Source organism: Cebus imitator, unplaced genomic scaffold (assembly GCF_001604975.1).
Source record: "Cebus imitator isolate Cc_AM_T3 unplaced genomic scaffold, Cebus_imitator-1.0 Scaffold11, whole genome shotgun sequence".
In the NCBI taxonomy this organism is placed as follows: domain Eukaryota; kingdom Metazoa; phylum Chordata; class Mammalia; order Primates; family Cebidae; genus Cebus; species Cebus imitator.
The window spans coordinates 11,704,032-11,723,663 of NW_016107326.1; the positions used below are offsets into that span (position 1 = coordinate 11,704,032).

General features: G+C 33.0%; 1 protein-coding gene across 2 annotated transcripts in view; it reads right to left on the minus strand.

Moving 5' to 3' along the window:
- KPNA5 (karyopherin subunit alpha 5) overlaps nucleotides 1-19,632 on the minus strand; it is a 62,600-nt gene that overhangs the window by 38,165 nt on the left and 4,803 nt on the right. For both annotated transcript variants that reach the window (XM_017497331.2, XM_037727573.1), the window contains 6 exons: nucleotides 16,271-16,404; nucleotides 14,125-14,226; nucleotides 13,886-13,985; nucleotides 8,767-8,861; nucleotides 5,442-5,573; nucleotides 2,831-2,919 (listed from right to left, as the gene is read on the minus strand). In XM_017497331.2, coding sequence (XP_017352820.1) covers nucleotides 2,831-2,919; nucleotides 5,442-5,573; nucleotides 8,767-8,861; nucleotides 13,886-13,985; nucleotides 14,125-14,226; nucleotides 16,271-16,404 — 652 coding nt within the window. The remainder of the gene's footprint in view (nucleotides 1-2,830; nucleotides 2,920-5,441; nucleotides 5,574-8,766; nucleotides 8,862-13,885; nucleotides 13,986-14,124; nucleotides 14,227-16,270; nucleotides 16,405-19,632) is intronic.

The following is a 19,632-nucleotide window of genomic DNA, read 5'->3' on the forward strand; positions in this document are numbered from 1 at the left end:
ACCTTGATAAATTAGAAGATATCCCAAGTGCATGAACTGGAAGCCTTAATATTATTAAGATAACAATACTGCTCAAAGTCATCTACAGAGTAAATGAAACCCCTATCAAAATGACAATGACCATTTCACAGAAATGAAAAAGTCAACTTAATACCTACTAAAGTGACCTAAATCAGAACAACAGATAATATGTGTTGGTGATGATGTAGAAAAATTCGAACACTTGTACATTGCTAGCAGAATATAAAATGGTACAGCTGCTATGAACAAGTTTGGTAGTCCCTAAAAAATTAAAAATAGAATTACCATATAACCTGGAAAATTCCACTCTTAGGTATTTATATGCCCACAAGAATTAAAAACCAGTATTGAAACAAAACTTTGTACATGAATGTTCATAGGAGTAATATTTATAGCAGTCAAAAGGTGGACACACCGAAATGTCCATCTATTAATGAATGGATGAACAAAATGTGGCACATCCGTAAAACGGAATATAATTCAGCCATAAAAAGAACAAAGTACTGATACATGTGCTATAATATGGATGAACCTTGAAAACAGTAAGCTAAAAGAAGCGAGACACAAAGGTTATACATTGTATGATTCCACCTATGTGACATACAGTATAAGCAAATCAATAGAGCAAGAAAGCAGATTTGTAGTTTCCAAGGCACAAGGTGACAGCAAAATGGGATGTGACTGCTTAATGGGTAATGGGTTTCTGTTTGAGGTGGTAAAAAAATTCTAACTAGATAGTAGTGACAGTTGTATAATGTTGCAAATTTACTTAATGCCACTAAACTGTATACTTTTAAAATGGTTAAACTGGTTACATGTATTCTACTACACTTAAAAGTCTCTGTTCTAAAGGTTTTCCTATAAATAGATGTGAGATTTCCGCGAACTACAACAGATTTAGAAATAAAATAGTTATACTGATTTTATAAGCTAAGAGTTGACAATTTTCTTCAGGAAGTATTTTAGGGTTCGCAGGCCCTCTTGCTCATTTCTATTACTCACCTATGCTAATACCGCATGAAAGCAACCAAAGACATTAAGTGAATAGGTGTGACTGTGTTGTGATAATTTATAAAAACATGGAGCAAGCCAGATTTAGCCTGAGAGTTAAAGTTGGCCAACATCTGTTATATATTACTGTTCTTTTTTGTATTAATGTGGTTATTATGAGAAAGTACAAACATGCTACATTATAAATTAAAGTTGAAATAAATTACAACAAAGTTGTATCAGGACAGTTTGTAGTAATAAAAGATTTACATTGAGAATCAAATGAATACTAATAAATTAAAATATCACTCAAACAGAACAGATAAAATGACACATTAATAAAAGTTTTACATTTACTTAAGCATTACTAAATGTGAATTACAATGTGAACAACAAATAATCCATATTTTTTAAGCTGAAAACTTTTCCTTTTTCCCAACTAAAATGAGAGTACTGCTAACTTAACTTCCTTTTTACTACCTTTCTCATCTTTTTAAATACTTGAAACTTTCTAAGATGAAATCTTATAATGAAACTCTATTTTTCCAACTTTCTAATACCCTTTTCTGAAATTATTTTTGTAACTACTACATGGCTGAATACTGGTTATTCTTCCTTCATTTTATTTTTTAGTTTGGTTTCTTCAGTCATGATTTAAAAGCTCCTTAGGACATTTAAAAAGAGTAAACCTAAGAAAGGTATACTACTTCATAAACCACTGTCTGCTTGAGATATTAATAAATAATAAAATGACCTAGAGACAGAACAACAAAACCAAAAAGACAAAGTGCTCAGTTAATTTGTATACCACATAAATCAGGTGAGACAAATCTCAAATTGAAACTTTAAGAGATGTTTTTAATAGTACAGACTTCAAAATATCTCTTATTGAACTCTAAATCAGTACTTTCTTTTATAGCTCAGCTAATTCTTAAATACTATGGAGCATGAACTTTAAGCCCATAATAAATGAAATTATAGTGAGTGATCAGTGGTTTACACACAGATCTTCTATTAATTTGGTTAAATGAAACCATGCCAAGAAATAACTTTTGTCCACAGAAAACTAGAATAAAATGTCTTTTGCAAACTGGTGTCTAAAAATTTATTCTTATTATTCAATTCCTATGCTGGAGATGATGGAGAATGTGCCTCCATGCAGAAATGAAGAGTAAAATATTCACTTCTAACCATCTCCTCAAATTAGTATTTTTCTTCACTACCTGCCATTGGCATTTATCCTATATAAAGATCCTCTTTATACATAAGCAATATGAATAAACCTGTCTTTCAAAAAATTTTATGTTATTTCTATAAAAGACCTTACATTATAAGGTAATTTCTTTTTTAAAAAAACACATAAGGTACTTGAGAAAACCACGAGATAAATCACTTTAAGTTAAATGCTAACCCTGAAAGAAAAAGCTCTATCTTAAAATCTTTGTTCTTTTAACAAAATATAAAGCATACTGACATAACAAATATACTGCCTGTTCAAGTATTAAGGATTCCCTGCTATGGCAATATGTAAATTTTATTATATTATAAACTACTATCTATCCTAATATTTGCAGAATAATTATTTTAGATCAGTAAGCATCAAGTAAGCTATGACCACTGTTAAGTGTGGTTTAAGAGAACATAAAAGACACAAATAACAATCTGAAAATTTCTCTTGGTTCTACCTACTTTCAAGCTACTGTAGGTCTGGTAACCATAAGCCAAATTTAAAAGCATGACTGAAGAACTTAATTATGTATGTAGAATATAGTGGAGTATATAGTTTTTTATATATACTTAATTGTGATAAAGTACTTACTCTAAAAGAGGTGGAAGTATTTCACAATTCAAAACAAAATCTCTGCATTCTGCATTATCACCAGCAATATTGCCAAGTGCCCAAACAGCCTTAGAAAAAAAAAAAATTATCTTAAGACAATATTTTAAATAAGAGGCTTTCCTTTAGGAATGAGATTTTAAAACAGAATGAACAAAGCAACTGTTTGTGACATGTTAAAAAAAAAAAAGTAGAGAAGAAAAAGTAGAGAAGTAAAGTGCAATTTAATATTCAAATTGAAAGACAGGACATTTAAAAAGTTTTCCAGCTGAGCATGGTGGCTCACACCTGTAATCCCAGCACTCTGGGAAGCTGATGTGGGCAGTTTGCTTGAGTCCAGGAGTTAAAACCCACCTGGGTAACATGGTGAAACCCTGTCTCTACTGAAAAAATGACAAAAATTAGCTGGGCGTGGTGGCACGCACCTGTCTTCTCAGCTATTTAGGAGGCTAAAGTGGGAGGATCACTTGAGCCCAGGAGGCAGAAGTTGCAATGAACTATGTTCCACCTTGGGCAACAGAGCGAAACCCTGTCTCCAAAAAAGAAAGTTTTCCTTGCATATTAGTGAAATACCTATACTGTTCAACAAAGAGCATAGTTTACTCTGAATTTACATGAAGAGGCAAAATACATCTATTTAGCAAATTTTCCAATTATTATCATGCACTGCATAATGACATTTCAATCAATGACAGGCTGCATGTAAGATGGTGGTCTCATTATAACACCATATCTTTAATGTACCTTTTGTATGTTTACATACACAAATACTTACCATTGTATATACAATTGTCCACAGTAGGCCAGGTGCTGTGGCTCATGCCTGTAATCACACTTTGGGAGGCAAGGTGGGCAGATCACTTGAGGTCAGGAGTTCATGACCAGCCTGGTCAACATGGTGAAACCCCATCTCCACTAAAAATACAAAAACTAGCGGGTGTGATTGCAGGTACTTGCAATCCCAGCTACTCAGGAGGCTAAAGCATAAGAACTGCTTGAAACCCAGGAGGTGGTGGTTGCAGTGAGCCGAGATTATGTCACTGCACCGCAGCCTGGGTGACACAGCAAGCCTCTCAAAAAAGCAAACCAAAAAACAAAAACAGCATTTGTCTACAGCATTTAGTACAGTAACATGTTGTATACATGTGTAGCCGGGGTGCAAAAGGCCATACTATATACCATTTAGGTTTGTGTAAATAGACTCCACGGAATTGAAAAATGACGAAAATGTATTTCTCAGAACACACATTCATTTATTAAATTTCGATTAGGTAAGAAATTATGCAAATGCGAATTATAATTTTATTCTATTCTCACCATAAACTTTTCATGTTATTACAAAAGTAGACATGTTACTTTTCAATTGGTAAAGTTTTATTTTAATGTTTAAAACATAAGTTAGTATTTTTAACATCTACTCTAGGCCTAAGTTTTTTTATTTTTAAGAAAAACCTTTAAAGACATTTTCTACTTTGTGGAGCATAATATTCTGTTGGTGGAGATATTAATTGGTATAACATTTTTGGAGTCTGACTTTGAAATACATAGAGCTTTAAAAAATATATCTTTTGACAGGGTAGTTATTTTTGCTAATTAAATAATCAAAAGGCACATAAAGAGTGATGACATATAATAATATTCATCACAATATAAATAACAACACAAATAAGCTAGAAATAATCCAAATGCAATAATTCAGAACAGATAACAAATTATGGTATATTATCTGAGCAGATATTGAGTAATCAGTAAAATTTCCTTGGAAGAATAATTACTGCCATAAGAAAAGGCTCCGAATATTAATGTTAACTGAAAAAAATATATAAAATGAAATGATGAATGAAATGGTAGGGAGATCAGCAGATTAATGCACATAAAAATAACGCAAAACAAAAATGTCAAATTATTTGATTTAGATAGTACAATTATGTGTAATTAAATTTTCCCTCTTACAACAAAACTTTATTAAGTTTATTTAAAAAATGGTTCTATTCAAAGTAATGTGATATTTTTAAAACAAATATGCAGAAAACAAGAATTCAAATCAGTCCGGGCTTAAAACCTGGCTCTGCCATTCATTGTGACTTTAGGTAAGTTACTAACTTGTGAGTCTCAGTATGTATTTGTTTTTATTTTTTTGAAGACAAATCTTTCTCTGTTGCCCAATCTTACTTTCCTCCCTGAAGAGCTGTGGCACCATGCCTGGCTAATTTTTGTATTTTTAGCAGAGCTTGGATTTCGCCATGTTGGCCAGGCTGGTCTCGAATTCCTGGTCTCAAGTGATCTGCTCACCTCAGCTTTCCAAACAGCTGAGAATATAGACGTGAGCCAGCGTACCTCAGTATGCACTTTTATAAACAGGAATAGTAATTCCTATGCTAGCTGCAATCATACTTATGGAGAACCCAGGATTATGTCTGGAACTGTTAATTCTCCCTCCCTTCTAACTTAACACCAAAAACACTACTGTATTTTAACTAATGCAATATACAGCAATTAGGCACAAAAATGAATTATACATTGTAATTACAAATAGTACTTTTAAGGGAAAACTGAATTCTAGTACACATAACAATACAAATTGGAAACATACCTGTTCTTGAACATCTTCATGTTCAGAATTAAGAAGTTTGATAAAAATCGGAACAGCCCCAGTTTCAATCACTACCTTAGTATGCAGAAAAGTTCCAGATGCTATATTAGTTAATGCCCATGCAGCTTCAAACTAAGAAGGAAAAAAGTAAAAGAAATGAAAGGACCAAAGAAATGTCAGAAAGGCAAAGAAGGAAAGAGAGGGAGTAAAGACCTGGAAGGCAATTGTGAGGGACTGACTTACATTAATAAGATTCATTGTGAAGTCAGTTTAAGGATAAAAACTCTTAGAAAAAGAAGGAATCATCATCAAAGATCACTGATTACAGAAAAGAAAAAGAAAGTATTCTTTAATATGGAAAAATAAGAACTGAGAAAAATATAATGAAAATATACAAAATCAAAAATATATAAACACCTTTGAATTTATAATTCATAAAACTCCTGTTTATTATTAGAGAATCAAGTGTTCTAACATAAGCAATTTAAAAATAAATAAGAGACACTACTTGTAACAATAGTATATTTAGGAAACTTAGAATCATAAGTGGTACTTATTTTTCTACAGATTAAGTAACCTCAACCTACTCAATTAAGAAACAAAAATATTAAGTTGAGAGATTTAGGTATTTTTTCAAAATCAAGCTTTCCTTATCAGAGCCAGTGCTAGGACTTCTGGTATTCTTTTAAGCTGCAGAACCTCTGGAAAGTTACTCATATCAATGCAATTAAAATTTGAATATACGTATACATTATGGATTTAAAATAAAAGCAACTGAGAAAATTCAGCCATGGCTCCAAGACAATAAACTAGTGAATTACTGAAAGCAATCTTCAAATCCACAGGCAAACTAAGTGGTGACTATAGCTTAAAAAATATTTCACGTATTTGACATACAAAATCAACCATGAAAAAAAAAATTTTAATATTTCACATAAATAACTTTACACATGAACATAGACATCATTATAAGTAACAAATAATGTACCCAAAAGCATTACTGAAATACTAAAAAGTACAGTTACTATTACATGCAGGACTAAGAAAAATTTTTAAGGGAATTTATACCTAAAAATAATGGAGACCATAGTTCTAACCAATTATAGATAATGAAATAAACTAATGGACAACTGAAAGGTTACTCTATAAACTTGTCCTTAGTATCCCTATGAGAAAGTCTTAGTGAAGCCTGGTAAAGTCAGAAGACTACCAGCAACCAATTAGACATAAAGTGACTGATAAGCGACAACTGTGAAAACCTAGAGTATGTGGCTACAATTTTTAAAAAAAGGTAAACTTTCCAGTTAAAAAAGGAAAATAGGGACAGAATGACTCTTCAACCTCCTTTAATTTTAACTATCTGGCAAAAATGTTAGCACTTCTGATTTGTCAAAAGGAGCCAAAAACCCTAATATTCATTTGAAATCCCCCAATTTTTTAACATTTAATATCTAATTCATATTTTAAAACGTATGTAGGCCAACAAAACTTGTTTGTAGGCCCCCAATTTGAGGCCTGTTAGGACCAATCATATGAACTAACATATTTCACATGCACTTGAGTAAGTAACGTGGCACAACATGTAGCTGTCCCAAGACCACACTCTTGAATTTCCACAGGTTTTAATTAAGTGATTAATAAACGCTCAACTTCTCAATATTTATTTATTTAGTGACAGGGTCTCTCTCTGTTGCCCAGGTTGGAGTGCAGTGGTGTGGTCACAGTTCACTGCAACCTCAAACGTCTGGACTCAAGTGATCCTCCCACTTCAGCCTCCCAATTAGCTGAGTCTACAGGTGCATGCCACCATACTCAGCTAATTTTTATTTTTTTTGTAGAGATGAGGTCTCACTATTTGCCCAGGCTGGTCTCAAATTCCTGGGTTCAAAAGGTTCTCCCCCCTCAGCTTCCCAAAGTGCTGGGATTACAGGCGTGAGCCACCATGCCCAGCAAATTTTCCCACACTGTGCTGTCTACACATGCTATCCTCTAAACCTAATATTAATTTTCCTCTTTTCAGTCTGCCAAAGGCTTCTTCATCCTCAAGACTAGTCCTGCAACATTATCTTTGTGAAGTCTTAAACATAAACTTCCCCTAAACAGAATAAGTGTTCTGTGTTCCCAAAGCACTTCATTTATAGTTCTGTTAGAGCACTAAGGATAGTATGTTACCACAGATGTTTTTTATGTCTGTCTTTTCCAGGAGAACGTGAGGAATTTCTCTAGACAGGACAACATCTTAATTTTGGAACTACAATATCTTACATAATGCTTGGCTCAAACTAGCTCTCAATAATTTTATTTATTCATATTCAATCATTTCTTCTTTCACTCAATTGGAATTTAAAAGCCAAATAATAAACTATCAGGAGGTCTGGGTTTTAGTCTGGACTTAGGTCTTACATAAACCAACGGGACTAGATTTCATGATCTCTAGTTCAAAATAGTTGACAATAAAAGTGTACCATGACTGAGGTAGCCTCTTAGAGACCCTTATTGTAAACATTCTCAACAATTTTTCACATTCACACATGCAATTCCTTTGCTTATACCAAAAACGTGGGGATCTTTCCCAAATTACTCAGCTACATAGACCACTACACTTAAGTTATAAATTCAACGACTGTTACTGAAGTAACAGTCCTCCACTATTGACAATAGAATTTATAAGTTAGGTGTGTGTCTTGTAAAATTCCTGATACATAGATAAAATTCCAACCTGTACTCTGACTTAATATACATAGCAGTGAATGTCAGGAAAATCAATCTTTTTTTTTTTTAACATTAAAATATTCACAAACTTCAGTAAATTACCATTAGTAGCAAATTATTTGGAAGACATCTTAAAATTGTAACTATATCATGGTTGAGAACCAATGTTCCTAACTCTGGTCATATTTTTACTACATAATACTAAATACTAATTTATTCTGTTTTTTAAAAAAACAATCAATCAGCTAAAAGTGTTTTAAGAGGCAAAAGTTATAACCTTCGCTAGCTGAGAATCAAAATAAATTTAACAACATTTTAGTTTGAAGTTTTCTGAAACAAAAGTTATTAAAGGTTAACAACTATAAACTGTTTATTAACATTAGTAATAATTTTATATACTTTTCCAAAATTGCTTAATAAAATAATAATTCCTAGGAAAAAAACTAGTACTTCAACCATGTCAAAGGCAAGACAGGTGGCACTACCTTTTCTTTTAATTACTAAGTATTTATTTAATGCTCACAATAGAGTCAGTACTGCAAAAGTTGCTTTCATTAGAAACTTTAACATGTCATTTCTAGAGAAAAAGTAAGAAAGAAAACTTTAGACTCACTTGTAAAGTGCAATTTTCATTTCTTTCAAGAAATTTCACAAATCTCTGTACAACTCCTGGTTTCTGTATAACTTGATCTATCGGTGGATTAGGTTCTAAAAATTTAAAAAGACTTAAGTTATTACGAAGACATATAAAGAAAACAATCTGGTCCCTTTGTCTATTAACAGAGCACATAAAATAACTCTTTCCTAGGTTTCCCTGATCCAAGATTAAAACACTTAGCTACATGTAATTGAAGGAAAATGTTCTCCAAATTACAATGCTTTTTGTACATTTTGCAAATTCCGCTTTCTCATTCACTGCAATAAGAAATTTTAAAAATATTTCCTACATAAATATTTAATTTCACAAATTGAAGACTGCTGAGAAGAACACCTTTAAAACACCGATCATTTCTGTTCCAAACTCAAAATACCAACTGAGGAATAAAGTTTCCACTACTTCTTTATAATACTACCCTCAATTTCTAAACATATCTCCTTCATTATCAACTATAATTTGCCTAATGTTTGTCAAACAAGATTCTTTTTGTCAGGAAATTATTTTTTATAGAAATGTTAATGGACTGTCTGTAATTATTGATAAATTTTCATGAAACGCAGATAGCTTTTGAGAATCATAAAACCTCTAGGAAGTTTATATGAAATCCAGACAAAGATATTTCAGGTACTGGTTATCTAAGTATAAAGCACTCTTTTCTTCCACCTTGGCTTCAGCAAAATGTACCCTCTATGACTCTTCAGTAAGAGTTTTCCTTTGAGATAGTCTTATCCCTGTTTATTCTCGTCTTAGAAAATGTACCTATTTTGTTAATTTAGGTACCACATATTATCACTACTTGTGATAATTCACAAATCTAACAACCTTAGATGAATTCTCCTTCCCTAGATTTCAGACCATATTCCTAAGTAACTATCAGATGTATTTTTATTTTCACACCTTTTAAAATGTATTTTCACATCTTCTTTTAAAATGTAGCATAACCAAAATCAAACTCATTATATTATCATGGCTATTCCTTTGCTTGCCCTGCATCCGCCACCCAAATTGTATATTACTGAGTTATTTATTCATGTAGTCAAGCAAAAGAGAATACTCATTTCCACTTCTGATTCTTTTCTTCTTCCTCTATTTGTGTCACTAATCATAAATTACTCATATATTAATATTAGCATATTGTGTTTAATGAGTAGGATTAATAAGCAAATGGTGGACATAAAACATCTGTACAAATCCTTCTTTTTAATATAGAAAAATATTTTCATTAAGTTTTAAGTCAGCTCAAATCCTAGAAACCATGTTCTCAATTGTTAAGAAAGATTTACTTAGAAACAGACTTCCTTCTTCCTTTTCATTTTTCTAAAAATATGCTATTCTTCTAACTTGGGCAAAATTTAGAAAATTTCTGCAAAGTTAGTAAAGTTATATCCATCAAGTTTTGTTTAGGTGTTCTAAGTGAAAAGCCACAATTCTTCAAAGTGGAAGAATTAATTCCAGACCCTAACTTACACTGTTATCGTTATAAAACATCAACAGGATAAAACAGTAAGTATTCTTAATCATTTTATCCTCCACCTTAAAAAAAATCAAAACAAAATTATAAGGTTGCAATTATCACCTTCACTATCTTGTTTTTTACTTCCAAAGAAAATAATAAATACATTATCCTGTTTTGTTTTAAATTTAATGGACAGAAATCTTGCCATGCTCTTTTTGAGAAAAAAGAAATGAGAGAGAGGAGGAGGAAAATATAGGGTTTTGTGGTTTGGGGGTAGGGCGAGGTGGGCATTGAGACTGTCAGCTATATATATGAAAGTAAATGTAGATATGATATGATATATATCCACGCACACACCTAAGAACCCAAATATAATTTCTTCCTGGAGAATTAAAATCAACACATTTATCTTTATGCTCATCTAAAAGAAAGCAATGAAAGTGCACTTGGATTGTCCGCTAATCTAGCAGGTATCATGAACTACTATTAGTATTATATTGACAGGAAGACAGTCTATATAATCTTATAATGGTGATGAACTGCTACTGAGAAGACTTTTAGTCATTATGGCAATGACTTTTAGTCATTATGGCAATAAGTAGTATAGGGGGAATATCTGCTTCAGCGCTGAAAACCAAGCAAGAGTCAGGCCAAAGAAAAAAGCTTTGGAGAAATTTCTACAAAACTGGAATTGAAGAAAAGGATGATTTGTGATTTACATCCACGAGACTGGCCACGACAAGGAAATAAATAGAAGATCGTGCAAAAGGTCATCATTACAGATTAAAGTCAGAGGAGTAAAAGCTGGAGCTAAGATAGGCTGTGGAGTACCCAGGGCATATTCATATCCACCAAGTGTTTATAGTAAGAATACTAATTATAGTAAAGAAATACTTGCAAAAGAGGCAAAGTTCCCTGTTATTTCTGCTTCCAGTTCTGGGCTACAGATGCTTGCTTTCCCGTGTTTCCTACTTTGACAGATCAAATAAAAATACAGTAAATCTATTATTTGTCTAATCCTGATAGATATGGCAGGAATTCACATTAATCAGTGAAAGAAAACATCTATAACGCCTTGCTGTATGTCCAACTGGGCAAGCATAATTCCATTACAAAGAAAAAACAGAGAAAACAATTGTCTCTATGAAAGATAGTACAGTTTAACAGAAACAGAATACCTTGGGGAATTAGAGTAAACGAGGACAAAATCCTCTGATCAAAGAATTTGATACCCAGACAACTTGCTTAAAGACATCAGAAATATAGTATGTAGACATATAAAGGTTTAAAAAAAATTGTACCAATGCAATTTTCCTAGGGTGAGGATAAGAAGGGTAGAGGCCAGGCACAGTGGCTCATACATGTCCAGCACTTTGGGAGGCTGAGGTGGGTAGATCACAAGGTCAGGGGTTCAAGACCAACCTGGCCAACATGGTGAAACCCTGTCTCTACTAAAAATACAAAAAAGAAAAAATTTAGCCAGGTATGATGATGCGTGCCTGTAATCCCAGCTACTCTGGAGGCTGAGGCAGGAAAATCACTTGAACCCAGGAGGCAGAGGTTGTGGTGAGCGGAGATCATGCCATTACACTCCAGCCTGGGCAACAGAGCAAGACTCCATCTCAAAAAGAAAAAAAAAAGAAACAGGTAGAAAATCCTTCAAGCAATGCTCTAATACAAAAATTAATCAAGATAAAGAATTCAGTAATGAGAAAGTGGTATAAAAACACTGGTGGCAAACCCTAAAACTCTTAATGGTAGCAAACTTTAAAACTCTTAAAACAATTTAATCTAAAGAAATTCTGTTATCAGTATGACATGTATGTCAAAATAAAATCTTGAAAGAACATAATTTAAAACCAATTTAAAAATATTAATCTGACTCAGAAATAATCCAATTATAAACACCCAAACTGTGAAGTATGGTGAAGAAGAAAGAAACCATTGTTGATTGCATAAGGGCTTCTTGACATTACTAACGTATGTGAGGAATAGAAAATCAAAGTTAAATTTACTTATGAACATAAATTACAGTAAGAAAGGAAAGCCTTGTAATCTAAGGTGACTTGATCACAAGATTTCTTTCATTATTCATGTGTCACTAAACTCTGTCTCTCTTAGGACAATAAGGCAGTTGAACTAAGGGCATTTTCAAAACCTTATCAGTTCATAAATACAATTCCATAAAATTAGAATTACTAGTTCAATAAGTTCCATATATGGGCCAGCAGTGGTGGCTCACACCTGCAATCCCAGCACTTTAGGAAGCCGAGGCAGGTGGATCACCTGAGGTTAGAGGTTTGACACTAGCCTGACCAACATGGAGAAACTCTTTCTCTACTAAAAATACAAACTTAGCTAGGTGTAGTGGCACATGCCTGTAAACTCAGCTACTCGGGAGGCTGAGGCAGGAGAATCGCTTGAACCCAGGAGGCAGAGGTTGTGGTGAGCTGAGATCACACCATTGCACTCCAGCCTGGGCAACAAGAGTGAAACTTCATCTCAAAAGGAAAGAAAAAAATTTTTTCATATATGAAACACAAGACAAAGATTTAAAATTTTATTTAATAACAAATTCTTATTAGCTCAATATAAAATTGGTCAAATAACATAAATAGGCAATCATGTATAATAAAGAACCAGTAAATAAGGCAAAATATACAACCTAATTACAAAAAAATGCCAAATAATGAATTACTATTATATAAGCATTTATTTTTTTCTTAAAGATAATTATGAGGCTGGGCATGGTGGCTCACACCTGTAATCACAGCACTTTGGCAGGCCAAGGTGGGAGGATAACTTGAGCCCAGGAGTTTGAGACCAGACTAGGCAATATGACAAAACCCTGACTCTACTAACGATACAAAAAATTAGCTGGCTGTGGTGCAAGCCTGTTAACCCGGCTACTCAGGAGGCTAAAGTGGGAGAATCACCTGATCCTGGAAAGCAGAGGCTGCAGTGAGCCGTGATTGTGCTATTGCACTCCAGTCTGGGTGACAGCAGTGAGATGTTGTCTCAAAAAGAAAAAAAAAAAAAAGGTAATTGTGACTGTTGGTAAAAATAGTGAAATGAATGTTTGTACAATCTGAAGATGGGAGTATAAATTAATATACCTTTGACCCCCTACTTCACTTTTATTAATGTATATTAAGGAAATTTTACACTGTATAACAATTATTATAGCATTTTTATGGTAAACAAAAATTGAGAAAAATTTAAATGCCTGATTACATTACTTTGTGATTTCAAATGCCTGATTACATTATTTTATGCTTATATTCTATGTTATGGTACCATTTTTAAAATCCTCTCTAAAAAATATTTCTACAAGAATTAAAAAATATACATCTCCAACCTTATCTTTTGGCAGCAGGATTAATCATTTTTATATCTGCCTCTTCAAATGCTTTTATATTTTACCATTTTTCTACAATCAACATATGTTACTTTGACAACCTCATGTTCAAAAATGGATGTTACTTTAAAATATATTTTACAGAGAATTTAACACCTGTATCTGGCAAAGAAAGGTATTTAAAAATTTTTAAACCAATAAAATAAAGCTCTGCTACAAAATCCTGTAATATCAAATAAGCATACAAAAATAATTCTTGCCTTTAGAAAGCAGCTTTCTAAATTTCTGTGTTGCTGTTAGCTGTTGATCAGCATTATTAGAAAAAATCATCTGAACCATATCTGTGGTAACAACTTCTTCCTAAAACACACACACAAAAATATAATTAGCATTTAAATATTTTGCATGAATAATTTTGCATGCATAGATATTTGTTATAAATATTATTTCTAAGATTATTGTTGAGGTATAATTTGAAATACATTTTTGTAAAGCATACCTCTGGAATGGGTACAGTGGAACTAATATCTGGATCCTGTATAGGACTTTCAAGCATAGATTCATCATTTCTGGGCAAAGAGACATTTCTGCGTTTGAACAACTGTAATAAAGAGAAATCAGTTTACACATTGAGCTTTCCATAAAACATTCAATTGCCATAGAATTCCATGTTTTCATTTGAGTGGACAAAAAAAACCTATCAATTTTATAACTTAAAATTCTGAATATTTGAGTATTTCCCAATCATTATACCAGAAAGATCAAAGGTATTTATAAGTCAAACCTTCTGGGCTAGCTTTTGCCTGCACAGACTAGTTCAGTTATTTTTATTTTCAATCGACAGATCTTTTACCAACAGTAAGTGTGTAAGTAGAGTACACATAATCATTGTATAGCATTTGAAAAAGCATATATTCCCACATGGGATTATGAGATACCTAAGAATTTTTCCAGGAAAACTTAAAAAGCACACCTGTTACATAGGAAAGATAACCTCTGAGACATTAACAGATTTAGTATATCTGATTAACAAGGAATAGAAAAACAACTCTTAGGAACGACAGTCCTATGCTTATTAACTCAGAAGCAGATAAAAATGAAGAAGAAAGAAATACGGTGAGCTCACTAAGAGAGATTTATAGGTATAGTCGGCCCTTCCATATCTGTGGGTTCCACATTCCCTGGTTCAACCAACCTCAGACCAAAAATAATAATAACAATAAAAAATAATAAGCCAAGCATGGCAGCACATGCCTCTGGTTTCAACCACTTCAGAAGCTGAGGTGGGAGGATCACACAAGCCTAGGAGTTGGAGGGCAACCTGGGCAACACCACAAGACCCCATCTCTTAAAAATCAACAACAAAAAAACCAGCATGATAATACAAAATAATACATTTTTTAAAACAATACAGTATAACAACTCAACTACATAGCATTTACACTGTATTAGATATTATAAGTAATCTGGAGATGACTTAAAGTATACAGGAGGATGTGTGCAGGTAATATGCAAATACCATGCCATTTTACATAAAGGACTTGAGCATTAGTGAATTTTTATATCCACAGAGGATCCTAGAGTCATTTACTCTATGGATACCAAGGGATGACTATACATTTCCTAAATCAAAATTTGAGGGGAAAAAAAAAATCTAGTTATATTCTTTTTGATAGCTAAATAAATATCATTCTTCTTTAATATGTAAACAATCTTCCTTCTAATCATTCAACACAATTTTTTTAGTAACTACTAAAAAGGACTGTGCTAGATGCTATAGATTGGGAGATGAGAAATCATAATCATATTTCTGAAGCTGGTCTTGTCTATTACATGCCTGTATTCCCAGCATTATGGGAGGCAGAGGCTGGAAGACTGCTTGAGGCAAGGAGTTCAAGGCCAGCCTGGGCAACATAGCAAGATCCCATCTCTACTTACAGAATAGAATAGAATAGGCCTTATTCTACTTTCTTCACTGCTAGTCCTTTTCACATATCAGTTTTTTTCTTTTGTTTTTGTTTTTATTTTTTTACTTTATTTTTTTTTTTTTATACATATCAGTTTTAATTCATAACTGTGAGGACCACATTCTTCCATTTCTTTATAAATACTTCTACATTTAAGTATATCTTGGAATAAAAAATATTGAGATGTACTCTTAAATGATCTTATATTCTTTATGTCATATATGCAAAGTATAAGCAGAGAGAACAGCTGATAAGAAAACAGGAGGAACAGTATAAGTATGAATAGCCTGGGAAGATGACAATAATTTATTTGCAGGCAAGAATTATGAAAACTAAAAAGCAGCAAATAATATAGAATTAATGTTTTTTTAGGGGGCAAATTTTACAATGACATATGGAAGTGATATGAATACACACAAGAGGAAAAATTTCTTAGCAATGGGATAAAAATATGATTAACACACAGGTTCATCAATATAATAGGAAATCCATTTCTCCCAGTAACTAACAGTAGCACAAGGTTCTGTTTCACAAATTTGCAGTTATGATACCTGGAGTCTAATAAATAATAGGTTTAGCTATATTCAGTTTCTTAAAACATTTCCATTTAAAATTATCCAATAATTAGCAAATAATTAAACTTTTAAAAAACAAAATTAAATAGCTAAAAATACCTACCTGTTCTTCCCTTTTTTGTTTTCTAAGCTGTATTCCTTCTTCTTCTCTTCGTCTACGCATCTCTTGAGGATTTAGGGCTTTATTTTTATAGCTTTTCATTCTATAGTTATCTTTCCCTGGACTAGCCATGGCATCTTAAAGGAAAGAGAAAAGAAAACAGACACCAATAACTCACTCTTTCAAAACAACATGAGATTTAATCTAGCAACTAAATTCAGGCTCAGTAATTAACAGAACAACAAAACCCATTCTGAAAATTATGTACAAAGAATACATTCCCTTAATTCCACATTAAGATTAGAGAAAAATGACCAAATACTTTAGAAATAACATATTAAACAAATAATTTTGGTCTAAAAAAAGACAGAGTTTACCCTATCTTATTGATTAAAAGATGTGGCAACCTTTCCTGCCTCCCTAGCACCTGCAATATTTTAACCTTTCTGAAAATTACTGTCAGGAAATAACCATGAATTATTTGGGTTAAAAAAAAGTCTTCTAAATTACAGTTTCTGGCTAGATCAAGAAATAACCAGCGTTGAAGTATCTTATTTTTAATGAAATATAGTAGTAAGCTCCAGTAAGTACACCTCAAATATTTATAGGGTTCTGGCTTCTTTCACTTACTGAAGGCATTGCGGGTCAGGACTTGAATTATGACTTCAATATCAGTTTTTAGTACTCTAGTATGATTAGTTCTTTTGAAATACTAAAAAACATTTATACTTTATTTTTAAGTAGTTTTATTACAGAGGTATTTTAAAATGTTAACATTATACACATATTTTGTAAATATATATAAATATATTTCATATTTGAAACATATATGCTAGTTTTACTTTTAGAAAGTGAATTACAAACTTTTAAACAATGCAATAGTATTGATATCTTGATATTATATTACAGAAATATTAAAATACTGACATTATAACCTATTCTGGATTTATACATCACACACACAAAAAATCAGCCTAAAGCAGGGTGCCAACTCTAGTTTAACATCAGATAATTAGTGAGTATCCAGTACGTTATTCTGTTAAATTCAGAGGACATATCCATGTCCAACCAGAGACAATGTTGTGACCAGTTTAGCTTATGAAGTAAACACAAGAGAAGGAGAGGTTGGCATCTATCTGCCATCCCTGGTATTGAAGAGACAGACTAATGAATTGGCAAATTTTATTGTAAGCTGTAAAGTACACTAAAATACATGCTTTAAGTCTTGTGAGAGCAGTGAAGACATGCGAAGTAATTGTGCCTTACGGACCTCTGAAAGGTTCATGCGTATCCTATCTTGAAGGAAAAGCAGGAAAGAGAAACGGGAAGAATCAAGCATTTCAAGCAGAAGGAATATATGCAAAGGCAAAGTTTTTGAAGAAGCCTTGCATAACCAAGAACAGTAAGAGAGATTCAGTGTGTCCAAAATGAGGATGCATGGGAGAACATAAAGCCATAAAGGTAGGTTAGAGCACATACGGTTCCTATAATGCAGCTGTGAAATTTGGACTTAATCCTAAGGAACAGAATTAAAGAAATTAAGGAAAAGATGGTTTCACATAGTTCAGAGAGAGATAAGAGAGATGCTGAAGAGGTGAACTAAACAAGTTACTACAATGAAAACATGGAAGACATGTTGGATTACAGAAACATTTCTGAAATTGATTCAGTATAAATCAATTTCATTAGAGGCCAAATGAATCTAATTACATTAGAGGCCAAATGAATGTAACAGATATCTGGTGAGGAAGAAAAGGGAGTTGAGAATGACTCCATGTTTAACTAAGCCATTTGAGTGGTATGACAAAATAACATAAGACAGAGAATACAGATGGAGGATCAGAGTAGCGGTTGTTCTGTTTATATGTCGGCTTGTTTCTGAGACAAGAATAATGAATTCAGTTATTTTAAGTTTATTTTTAAATTTATATTTAGTAAAAATCACTCTTTTTGTATACAGTTCTATGAATTTCACAAATACACAGGCATGTAACCATCACAGTCAAGACAGAATGGTTCTGTCACCCCCACAAACTCCCTCAAGCTGCTCCTATTAGCCCTCCCTGACCCTTAACATCTGGTAAAAACTGAATTCTCCAACCCTACGGTTCTGCCTTTTCCTGAATTTCAGAAAAATTGAATCATATAGCATGTAGTCTTTTGAATCTGGCGTCTCAGAAAAAGAATAAAATACCTCAGAATACAGCCAGCCAGAGGGGTGAAAATCTCTAGAGTGAGAATTACAAAACTGCTCAAAGAAATCAGAGAGGACAAAAACAAATGGCAAAATATTCCATGCTTATGGATATAAAGAATCAATATCATGAAAATGGCCATACTGGCCAAAGCAATTTACAGATTCAATGCTATTCAAATTAGCAATGACATTCTTCACAGAACTAGAAAAAACCATTTTAAAATTCATATGGAACCAAAAAAGAGCCTGAATAGCAAGGAAAACCTAACCAAAAAGAACGAAGCTAGAGGCATCATATTACCTGATTTCAATCTATACTACAGGACTACAGTAACCAAAACAGCATAGTACTGGTACAAAAACAGACACATAGACCAGTGGAACAAAACAGCCCATAAATAAGGCCACACACCTACAATCATCTGATCTTTGACAAAGCTGACAAAAACAACCAATGGGAAAAGGACTCCCTATTCAATAAATGGTGCTGGGATAACTGGCTAGCTACATGCATAAGATTGAAACTGGACCCTTTCCTTAGACCACATAGAAAAATCAACTTGAGATGGACTAAAGACTTAAACGTAAAACCCAAAACTATAAAAACCCTGGAAGACAACACAGGCAATACCATTCTGGACACAGGAATAGTCCGAGATTTCGTGATGAAGGGACCAACAGCAACAGCAACGAAAGAAAAATTGACAAATGGGATCTAATTAAACTTAAGAGCTCCTGCGCAGCAAAAGATACTATCAACAGAGTAAAAGACAACCTACAGAATGGGAGAAAATCATTACAAACTATGCATGTGGTAAAGGTCTAATATCCAGCATCTATAAGAAACTTAAACAAATTTACAAGAAAATTTCAAACAGCCCCATTAAAAAGTGAGCAAAGGATAGGAACAGATACTTTTTAAAGGACATACATGCAGCCAACAAGCATATGAAAACAAGGTTAACATCATTGATCATTACAGAAATGCAAATCAAAACCACAATAAAATACCATCTCACACCAGTCAGAAAGGCTATTATTAAAAAGCTAAAAAGAGGGCCGGGCGCGGTGGCTCAAGCCTGTAATCCCAGCACTTTGGGAGGCCGAGGCGGGTGGATCACGAGGTCAAGAGATCGAGACCATCCTGGTCAACATGGTGAAACCCCGT